The 11,213-nt window shown below is 36.0% G+C and overlaps 1 protein-coding gene across 5 annotated transcripts; it reads left to right on the top strand.

Annotated features, from left to right (window-relative positions):
- The first annotated feature begins 2,377 nt into the window (after window positions 1-2,377).
- Window positions 2,378-10,251, top strand: LOC104213865 (uncharacterized). Of its 5 annotated transcripts, XM_009763418.2 has the most exons (11): window positions 2,378-2,697; window positions 2,778-3,040; window positions 3,176-3,383; window positions 3,465-3,728; window positions 3,799-3,828; window positions 3,910-4,047; window positions 6,396-6,602; window positions 6,682-6,774; window positions 6,841-6,939; window positions 7,024-7,387; window positions 9,985-10,251. In XM_009763418.2, the coding sequence occupies exons 6-10, from the start codon at window positions 3,973-3,975 to the stop codon at window positions 7,225-7,227; spliced, it is 678 nt and encodes a 225-aa protein (XP_009761720.1). In that variant the 5' UTR covers window positions 2,378-2,697; window positions 2,778-3,040; window positions 3,176-3,383; window positions 3,465-3,728; window positions 3,799-3,828; window positions 3,910-3,972; the 3' UTR covers window positions 7,228-7,387; window positions 9,985-10,251. The 5 variants fall into 5 exon arrangements, with proteins under 5 accessions (XP_009761720.1, XP_009761717.1, XP_009761721.1 ...); XM_009763415.2 differs by having other exon boundaries at window positions 3,121-3,383; window positions 3,799-4,047; XM_009763419.2 differs by having other exon boundaries at window positions 3,799-4,047.
- Window positions 10,252-11,213: the final 962 nt, after the last annotated feature.

Raw genomic sequence — 11,213 nt, forward strand, 5'->3', positions numbered from 1 at the left:
ACACCGTACCTTCTCCAGCAAGGTCCGGTTCATACGTTCTGCCACTCCATTCTGTTGTGGTGTATGTCTAACAGTGAAGTGTCGGACGATGCCATCATTTTCACAGACCTTATTGAAATGATCATTTTTGTATTCACCTCCATTGTCTGTGCGAATACACTTGATCCTCCTGCCTGTTTGATTCTCCACCATCATTTTCCATTTGAGAAAAATTTCCCAACACTTCATCTTTGCTCGTCATTGTATACACCCACACTCTTCGGGAAAAAACATCAACAAAGGTTACAAAATAGTGCTTCCCACCCGATGAAGGTGTTTTGAAAGGACCCCAAACATCAGAGTGTACATAATCCAAAATGCCTTTAGTATTATGGATTGTTGTACCAAATTTAACCCTTGTCTGTTTCTCTTTGACACAATACTTGCAAAACTCCAAGTTGCAAGCCTTTACTCCATTTAACAACCTCGATCTGATAGAGTTTTCAAGGATTTTCCTCCAGCATGTCCCAAGCGCATGTGCCATAGCTTGGTTGTTTCTGCCTCTTAGTCGTCACTAGATGTCACTGTCGCTGTCCCAATAACTGTATTGCCACGATAGTGGTACATATTATTGTTCTTCTGATTAGCCTTCATTACCACTAGTGCACCGGAGCATACTCTCATTACTTCATTTTCTGCAATGATTTTGAACCCTTTTGATTCTAGGGCTTCCACACAGATGAGATTCTTCTTCAAATCCGGTACATATCGAACATTTGTTAATGTTCTGATCATTCTATCATGGTTCCTTAATCGTATTTAACCAATGCCATATGAGGTAAGAGAGTTGTTATCCGCTGTGTGGATGACTCCATATTCTCCTTCTTGAAAATCCACGAACCAGTCCCTGTTGGGACACATATGATAGCTACAAGCCGAGTCCATCAACCATATGTCTGATGATGTTGATGGCTCTGTTGTAACTAATGAGAAGTCTGAATCATCACAATCAGTTACATTTGAATCCATAATGGCCTTTCCATTGTTATGTTTGGCCTTATCTTCAACTTCGGATAGTCTTTCTTCCAGTGCCCCTTTTCTCGACAAAAGGCACATTCATCTTTTCTCGACAAAAGTCACAACCAGTGCTTCTCCTTCTCTGCCCTTATGTTTTTCTCCCTTTCTTTGTTCATAGCTGTACAAAGCCTAACAAACTTCTCTAAGAGAAACTTCGTCATTTCCATGGAGTAGAGTAGTTTCAAGGTGCTCGTACTCATCAGGAAGTGACGCCAACAACATCAAGGCCAAGTCACCATCATCATAAGTTGTATCCATATTTTGCAAATCTGTAACCAACTTATTGAAACTGGTGATATGTTCATTCATCGTGGTACCAGGAACATAGGTGAAGTGAAACAGTCTCTTCTTCATGTACAATTTATTTTGACTGTTTTTCTTCAAAAATTTATCCTCTAGTGCTTTCCATAATTTACTTGCAGAAGTTTCCTTTGTGTATGGATATTTCTGCTCTCTAGCAAGGTAGGATCGAATGGTACCGCAAGCAACACGGTTGATAATTCTCCAATCTTCTTCTCCAATAACATCTGGTCTTTTTTCTTCAATGCCAAGATCTAGCCCTTGTTGAAAAAGAACATCTAGAACTTCGCCTTGCCACATCCCAAAATGTCCTAACCCATCAAAAATTTCTACCGCAAATTTCGCATTTGGCACAATTCTTGTCATAAGCGAAGATTCCAATGATGACGTATTGTTGGCACTTGATGTAGATTCTTCTTGTTTATTGTCTCCCATCTTTGACACAACTATTATTTAACAGCCGACGATACAAATCAAGATTATTTTCTTTCTGGTATGGAAGAGCAGACTAAACTGCAACCACAGAGCATACTCAGACAGAATCTTGACTCAGTTACCAAGATAAATCTTTTCTGATGTGGAAGATCAAACTATGCTGCAATCACAGAGCATACGTAGATAGTACCTTGGCTCTGATACCAATTGTTGTGGAAGCCAAAAGTATATAGTGTGAATGAGTCATAACTACTATACCAAAAATTATGACAGCCACCAAATAATAAATAAGACAATAAAGAAATAATAATAGTAACACCAGAATTTACGAGGTTCGACCAATTTTGCCTACTTCCTCGGACACAACCAATATTTTATTCCACTCCAAAAATACAAGTGAAAAAATACTAAAGAGAGAAGATACACATGCCTTAAGAAGACAAGAAGGCAAATGAGAGGTGTGTATAAATCGTAAACATTAGGCCTCCTTTTATAGGGAAAAAATCCCAAACAAAAGTGTCAACCACCAATGTGGGATATTTGACTACTTTAATAGAAACAAGGTCTCTTAAGTTTTAACTTTTTTTTGTTTCTTATTGAACCGGTATTGGTTTTATGTTTCACTTAAATCAAAATATGTAGAAACAGGAGGAGCTTTAAAGAATGTAAATCTTGCATACATTCAACCTGCGTCTTTAGCAAGGGGACAAGGGCGAAGCTTTTGATCTTTGGGCTCTACAAAAGTAAATGTTGGCAAAAAAAATCTATTTGGAGAGATTAAAAATTACAACTCAGGGGCTTCTAAGCAGAATAAGCTAGCACATAATAGTAATAATCTTATGCCTCCTGGTTTTGATATGATGGAAGAAGATATTCCCTTCACTCAAGAAGCTGAAATGATGCAAGGTGTCAAGTTTTAATTATTCTTTTTTGTTTGTTATAAGACTGGAAGTTATTTTATGCTTTACTCAAATCAAAATCTGCAGAAGTTGCAGCTACTTCGAAGAATGTACGAGACACTTGCAGTCAACCTGGTGCTTTAGCAAGGGGACGCGGGCAAAATATTAGATCTGTAGGCTCGGTAAAAGGAAGCGTTGGAAAGAGAAATCTTGTTGGGGAAAGTAAAAATCACAACTCAGCACTTGTGAACAGAATAAGCTAGCACATAATAGTAATAATCTTATGCCTCCTGGTTTTGATATGATGGAAGAAGATATTCCCTTCACTCAAGAAGCTGAAATGATGCAAGGTCTCAAGCTTTAATTATTCTTTTTTGTTTGTTATAAGACTAGAAGTTATTTTATGCTTTACTCTAATCAAAATCTGTAGAAATAGTATCTACTTCAAAGAATGTACGACACTTACAATCATCCTGGTGCTTTAGCAAGGGGACGCGGGCAAAACGTTAGATCTGTGGGCTCGGTAAAAGGAAGAGTTGGAAAGAGAAATCTTGTTAGGGAAAGTACAAAATCACAACTCAGCAGCTTGTGAGCAGAATAAGCTAGCACATAATAGTAATAATCCTATGCCTCCTGGTTTTGATATGATGGAAGAAGATATTCCCTTCAATCAAGAAGCTGAAATGATGCAAGGTCTCAAGCTTTAATTATTCTTTTTTTGTTTCTTATAAGACTAGAAGTTATTTTATGTTTTACTCTAATCAAAATCTGCAGAAATAGTATCTACTTCGAAGAATGTACGAGACACTTACAATCAACCTGGTGCTTGAGCAAGGGGACGCAGGCAAAATGTTAGATCTGTGGGCTCGGTAAAAGGAAGCGTTGGAAAGAGAAATATTGTTAGGGAAAGTAAAAATCATAACTCAGCAGCTTCTGAGCAGAATAAGCTAGCACATAATAGTAATAATCTTATGCCTCCTAGTTTCGATCCGATGGAAGACGATGTTTCTCTTGCTCAAGAAGATGAAATGATGCAAGGTATCAAGTTTAATATTTTTTTTTGTTGTAAGATTGGAATTTAATTTATGTTATAAATTAAAATTTGCAGATCTATGTGAATCTGAAAACCCAAAAAAAGGTGAGAGGAAAGAATAGGAATAAAGATGTTGTGGGACCCAAATCTGGAGAAAAGTTTAGAGTCAACTTTTATCATAATCAGGTTGTTGGGAAGCATCAAGCCTCATTTTCGAGACGCTTAGGCATATTAGTTCGTGATCGTAATATGTGTCCGTTGCAAGTACATTCATGGAAGGACATCGGAGAAGATAAGCCGGAACACATGTGGCGAGCTATTACGGTAATAATCTAAAGCACTATAAAGTAATATTTTAATTGAAAGTACTTGAAATTTTTGTTACCGTTCCCACTCTGTTTATGGTCTATGTTAGATATGCTAATGGTGGCTGGAAATTTTTGTTAAAGTAGTTCTATTCAATGCTAATTCCACAAATGATCTGTTGCATTTTACATTTAATTAGTTTTACTGCATCCCTTGTCGGGATCACCTCTTGAATCTCTAGGTCTAACTTAGACAGTGTGTTCTATGACTATGAAGTGTTATCTAATTAAGATGTTAGTTAGAATTTTAAAAAAATCTTAGATAGATCTTTTTGTATCACCAGTGTTGCCTCAACTTTGAACATAATGAATCCAGTGAATCTTCCAAATTAATGTCCAAACCTTGCATTATCCATATTTGTGGTGATGAGCTGAAGAAGCCACGATCATTATATCCTTTTTGTTGCATATGATTAATGCAAATTCATTACACCAGCTGTAGCACCTTGTGATCCACCACAACTGTTCTATAAAATATGACATCTGTATACCAGCAGTTGTGCGCATGAGTGAGTTTTCATAGTTTGTTGTAGATCTCTTATGAGTTCGAGGAAAATTCTGAGACCAACTTTGTTCGATAGCCTTCCTTGTATATGGGGGTAATGAAGTGCACTGAGATTTTAGTCCAGAATGCACTCATCGATCCTATTTTTGAACACCAAAATCCCATGTCATAGCTGATCATTCAGCACCTGGCAGTAGTTGTTCTTGTTGAGTAATTCTTCTGGTGTAAGAGTTAAGCTGCATTTTGTTGACACAATGGTATGATTCCCCTTATGTCTTATTGACACAAAGGTATGCTGCCCCTAAGTGCAGATGTTTCTCCCTTAGAAAGTCCCAAATGGTTCCTATTGTACTAGAAATTATCGAGACAATACAATTTCTGAACTTGTGGACATCAGAAAATGCTAAGATATAAGCATACAATATTCCAAATCAAACAAGTTTGGGCAGGAATGAAGATAATCTTTACTCACCATTGTTTCTTTGACCTGAGTGGTAATGTGACCCCTTTCATAGTCACCTAGAAGCTTGGACAAACCAAAATCAGCAACTTTTGCGTTTAGGCATTCATCCAGCAAGATGTTATTGGACTTTATGTCTCTGTGTATGATAGGAGGATTAACAAGGTCATGAAGATACTGCAAAACTCGGGCTGCTCCAAGGGCTTTCTTCAGTCTCCTCATCCAATCTAACATGATCCCAGTCTTGCCTACAAGTACAAATCCAATTACATTTTCCAGAGGCACATTCCCCTATTAGCAAAGTTATAATGATCCAGTTTTAAGGAATCAATAAGAAGGAAAATCTAAGGTGCTAGTCAAGGAGCATGTTTCTTATTCTCTAGATAGAACTCTATAGGAAGCAAAACTGTTGGAGATTTTAGTGTTCTTTGCCGTAATTACATGTTCCAGATCTCATGGAAAATGGTTCAGCACTTACACTCCTAATTTTAAATATTGGTTTCTCGTTAATGACACTATCTGTAGTATTTTGCAACAACTAATCGTAATAACTTCTTGGACTTTCCAGAATGTAGGTAACAGGTAATATAGCAAGCACCTCTATAGTCTTCTCACAATAATGGTGTTAGTGAATTATTACATATATTGTAATGTTTTGTTGTAAAGGTGCAGCCTTTAGTGCAAGTTTTTTGTGTATCTCTTAGTCTGTAAGGTCACATACAATGTCAAAACTTCTACTTGATTACATTTTTTAAGTGACTAACATGAAGGCTCTCCATAGTTTCTCAATGTGTACCTAGCACAGTGACACCTGCTTGGACATTACCCTTCTACACGGGGTATTTGGGTGTGGAGGGGAATTAGTTTGATTCCCTGCATAGGATTTGATTATAAGTTACTGCTTCAAATAATGTTATGACTTATGAGGGTTAGGCTAAAAAGGGAAGAGAATGTTACATTTGATTACTTGGCACATATTTGTTATTTCTTCTTGAAATCCAAGAATTTACATACTGGAAGTTGGGTTTATAGCACTGTAAAGTACTAGAGCTTATTGGTTGTTGACTTTTCTATTGCCTCTTATAGAATGTTTGATCATAATTAGTCGTTTTTTGTATATATTATTGGCGTGTAGTTTCTAAGGCATGTTGCTGCTCTGAAGTCTCTAAGCTCTACGTAATTTATAAAATGCTTTACTTATGAATCTTTGTGAATGCTGAAGATCCTAGGTCTTAAGCAATGTAACTGAAAACAGACACATTTTGTTTGAAACAGCAAAAACTATCTTTAGTTTACGTAAAAAAATTTACTTTCTTGATTAATGATTTTGCAAAATATTTAGGATAAATTTGACAGTGATGACATGAATCATCAAAGAGATCATGTGTTAAATCATATGAGAAAGTTATGGAACAATTGGAGAGGATCATTGCACAAGTATGTGAAGTTTAAGCCATTGCATGAAGCCCTAAAAGATGTCCCGGATGAGGTAGACAAGAGTGATTGTGAATGGTTGGTCAAGAAATATTTTTTAAGTGAAATATTTAAGGTAAGATTTCATCACTACTTTTAACTTCTTATTACTGTAAGTAATATCTCATGATTTCAATGGTTTGCTCTTAATATAGGAAACAAGTATTAGAAACTCGATCAATAGGTCTAAGTTGAGAATGCCTCATCGTACGGGTAGCAAGCCGATTAGAGAAATTATTTACGAACAGGTAAGTGCACAGTGCAATCCTATAAAAAATATCGTCTTTGTTTGACTTGTTTATTTAAATGTGAAGGCAGGCAATGACGGTAATCCACCGAACATGGTGACTATCTTCTTTGAGACTCACAAGAAAAATGACACGCTTGTAGAACCTGAAGCTGGTGAAAAATATGTATGCTTATTGATGAACTTCATTTTATATCCTTCATTTTATTTTGATGTATTTTATTATTTTAATTTTTCTTGTATTTTATAGGCTGAGATACAAGAACTGGTACAATCTGAGTCATCTCTTACGAATATCGAGGTAGTGGAAAGATGCTTCGGACCTCAAAACAAGAGTCACGTGATTGGATTAGGGGGTGGTATAACCACTAAGGAATTGAAAGGCGGTAGTTCCTCAAAGGCTGCAATACCGGCTAAGCTGAATGCAGTTGGAAAAGAAAAAGAATCACTATAGACCGAGCTGAATGCAACTAAAAAAGAAAAAGAATCACTAGAAATATGTATGGACGACATAGATTCTAAGTTTGCACATATTACTAGCTTACTGGATGATCAGCCTTCATCAGCACCATCTTCAAGTCAACAAAGTACAAGCAGAAATTAGTATTTAACAGGTTCGTAAGCTTTCTACCAACTATGACCTGATGAATATCCTTAAATAAATTTAGTGAAGTCTTTTGTTGTTAGTTAAATAAAGTACTGACCTTGACATATGTACAGTTAATCTAATATTGAAATCCAATTAGATATGTGCATCTCAGATTCATTGTTTGAACGTATGACATTATTTGAGATTTGAGGTCCAGATCTGTTTTCCGTTGCTTGCACAGATAGCCAAATCCTTTTTACAAAATGTTGATTAATGTGCAGGTTAGCGACAATGAAATAGTTAAAGATCTGGGTGGCACTGATGTGCAAGGTGCAAATGTACTTAGAAATTAAAGTTTTTCTGAGAAACTACACCAGAAAATAGGCAATAACAAGAAAACAAGGAGGAAAAATACGAAACGCTCTTTGCGGAGAGGGAAGGGAAGGGTGTATGAAGTTATTGAAATCAAGTGATACTTTACAGAAAGTAAAAGTTAAGCCACCAACCTGACTAAACTAGTAATCCAAAAACATTATAGCATGATCGTCCTGTCCAGTACTTTATTTGAAAGTACGTATAACTCTTTCCCTCCTAAGTGACTATGATATAGATACTCAAAACATCTCATTAGCTGTTACAATTAGATGCAAAGCAGACAAATGAGAGACTACAAAATGCAAAAGAGAAAAATGCAAAAGACAACTTCAGAAGGTGTAAATTGAAAAGTAATTGGTCATCAAAACTCAAAACGAGGTCTACAAGCTATTCATGACAGACTCAATAACCAGTAAAAATTGTTGCAACCACAAGATGCAATTATACCAAATTCATTGGACCACATTTTGTGCAAAAATAATCTTACTTAAGGCAGAGATGACTTAAAGAGCAAACTCATGAAACTGCCTTCATTGAGATTTTAATGTCATTTCTATTGCCTTTCCATTCCTGCTACTCCATTTTTCCTCCCTGTAGTTTTTGCATATGTACGAAAGAATAGTTCTTCCCTACATACTATTGAGTAAGTTTACTATACAACAACGAACCAATACACTATATTTCCGATCATTTTTGTGTGTCATCTCTCTGCTTCCCCTTGAAACCTTTGCCTGTATTCCATATTGGTATGGTGTAATAGCATGTTGCATTGGTATTTATTCCACTTTGTATCCAGTGTGCTTGAATTGTATTGCTAAAGATTGTATAGCAAGTTTTCTACCCAGCATTGTTCAGTGGTGATGCTTAGCCAAATATAGCAACAGATACTGAACTAACCATCCAAATTATGTTCATTAAATGCTAGTGTAACTCTCCCCATACTGTGATACAAGAACTGGTACAATCTGATAAAGCTTAATATTCAGGAGTCATGTTATTGGGTTGGAGGGGGGAACAAAACTGTTGTCATGAAAAGAGGACTTCATTTTCTTCTAATTGCATGAAAGAAACTTCCAAAAAGAACAATACCCCAACATGACAACTCATTAGAAATGGAAGGAAGTGTAAAAGTGCTCTCTTCTTTTGTTATATATTGATCAACACTTACTGTGAACCTTTTTTTCTACCTTTGTTTACAGAAGCCCTATTTTTCTTCATTTGCCAAAACCCTTCCGCCCTTCATATTGTTCACTAAGTGTTCTTAAGAATAAGAACAAGCTTTGATAAATCAAAAGTAATCATTACTAATACACTAAATAGAGTGGAAAAACATGCACAAGATATGGATGCGGCTCAACCACAATTTTCTGTCAAATCTATACCACGTAACTGGTTTGATCCAGTAGGAATTTAAACTAGTTGCATGTATTGATACACTAAAGAATGGAAGGAATGCAGCTCAGTAAAGGTCATAAAAAAGGCACGAAACACTAATATCATAGAAGTTCAAGATCTGGGTAGAGGAAACATATATGGACTAGGATACACTTTGAAAAGTGCATGTAGTTACTTCAAGTAATTAAGAAGATGAAGCAGCCTCACTTAAATGCATGAGAATCTCTGCAATGAAGATTTCTTAATCTCCATTGCATTGGTGTTGCCTTTTTGAAGGTGCGCACGAACTGAGTCCTAATAAAATTTGTAGATCTTTCAATTCTTGGAAATGGGTAGTAAGGATAATGGTGATATGAGGCTACAACACAGCAATGATGGTGATACTTCCTTTAATTACCCTACTTCAATGCCCAATGTTGACCCTTTTAGTGATTCTGGTTAGGATCCACTTCTGTCATTGAATCAAAAGGAGAGTTTTAAAGGATCTTTAGTTGTCTATTGTCTGCTAGTTTATTGAAATGCAGAAATGGTACCTGTATGCAGGCTACTGCTGGCAGCTCATACTACAATTTATATGTGTCTCTTGGCCTACTCTGCAGACATTCATAGATACAAGAAAGCGAAGACCTCAGTTTAGAGGGTGAATGCTCATTCTCATTACATATGCATACTGATTGATAGAAAATATAATTGTAAAAAAGGTGGATTTAGTAATGTAGTTGTAAGAAGCACTGATTGTTCATAGTATTTTGAGATGTTTTTCGCTTCGTGCTTTTACATTTTACTGTGTTGTAGCAACTTCAATCTTAAATCTTGTTTTCTTACTCAGCTAATATGAACCTTTTTTAACAGATCAGATAAAGGGCCTGAAGTTTGAAGCATCTTCCATAAAGATAGTTCCGAGCAAGTTGAAGCAGCTAGAATGTTGAAGAACAAGGAAAATATATTATGTTTTATTAGGAGTTGTAGTCGTCATCCGTACGAACTACTATTTTACTTTCTCTTTAATTTTTTATTTTCTTTAAGGAATTGAAAACATGGATCATGCAATTTGGATGTAATATTAGTGCTACTTTGATTAGTTCTCTATCTATAATTAAAAAAGATGTTTTATGTCAATATTGACTTTATTCTTTGTATGATTTCGAATACTTGTAATATATTTATTACTTAAAAGTTCACATTCGCAAAGGGAAATTTTGGTTTTTAAAAAGTATGTCGTTAAAAGTACATACAATTAACGAATGGAATTCCGGTCGCCATACACTAAGAACGACAGAAAATTAGTTACCGTTAGTGAAGGTTTTAACAACTGGGACGACAAATAACGATGGAAAAATCCCCTCGCTAATCTTGGTATAACGACTGGATTCCTTGCCATCGTTAAAAGAGTTTTTACGATGGGATCAAAACTCAGTCGTTTATCTTTAACGATGGAGGCACTAACTACCGGCGACGACCGGTTTTTATCCCATCGTAATTGACTGATAACGACCGGATTTGGAGTTTTAACGACTGAATTTTCCATCGCTAAAGACCTATTTTTCTATAGTGATTTTAACTCATTTCCTTCAATCATTAACATCTTTTAACATGATTTCAACTTAAAATCAACCAATTTCATGGGGGAAATTGGGTGTTTTGGGTAGAACCTAGATTTTTCAAAAATTGGGGATTTGGACCTCAATTTGAGGTCCGATTTCAAAATAAATTATATATTTAAGTTCGTGGGGGAATGGGTAATTGGGCTTTTCAGCCGTGCATTGTTTGTTTTGTGAGGAAAGAGTGTAAAGCACGAAGGGTGTTGCCGTGTATGATTGTGAGCAAAGAGTGTAAAACACGAAGGGTGAAGTCGTGCCGCACGATGTACCATTCCGAGCCGATTATATTGATTATATGGTGAGGAAAGAGAGTAAAAGCATGAAAGGTGATGCCGTGTACATTTTTATTATATGATTGCTGTGGTGAGGACGAGAGTAAAAGCACGAAGGGTGATGTCGTGCATTTGTTGATTTATGATTCTTTGTTAATATCCGAGTTATATTGTTTCTTTCATTACTTGATGTCTTTCTATTCAGAAT

Source organism: Nicotiana sylvestris, chromosome 9, assembly GCF_000393655.2.
Source record: "Nicotiana sylvestris chromosome 9, ASM39365v2, whole genome shotgun sequence".
NCBI classification, from domain to species: domain Eukaryota; kingdom Viridiplantae; phylum Streptophyta; class Magnoliopsida; order Solanales; family Solanaceae; genus Nicotiana; species Nicotiana sylvestris.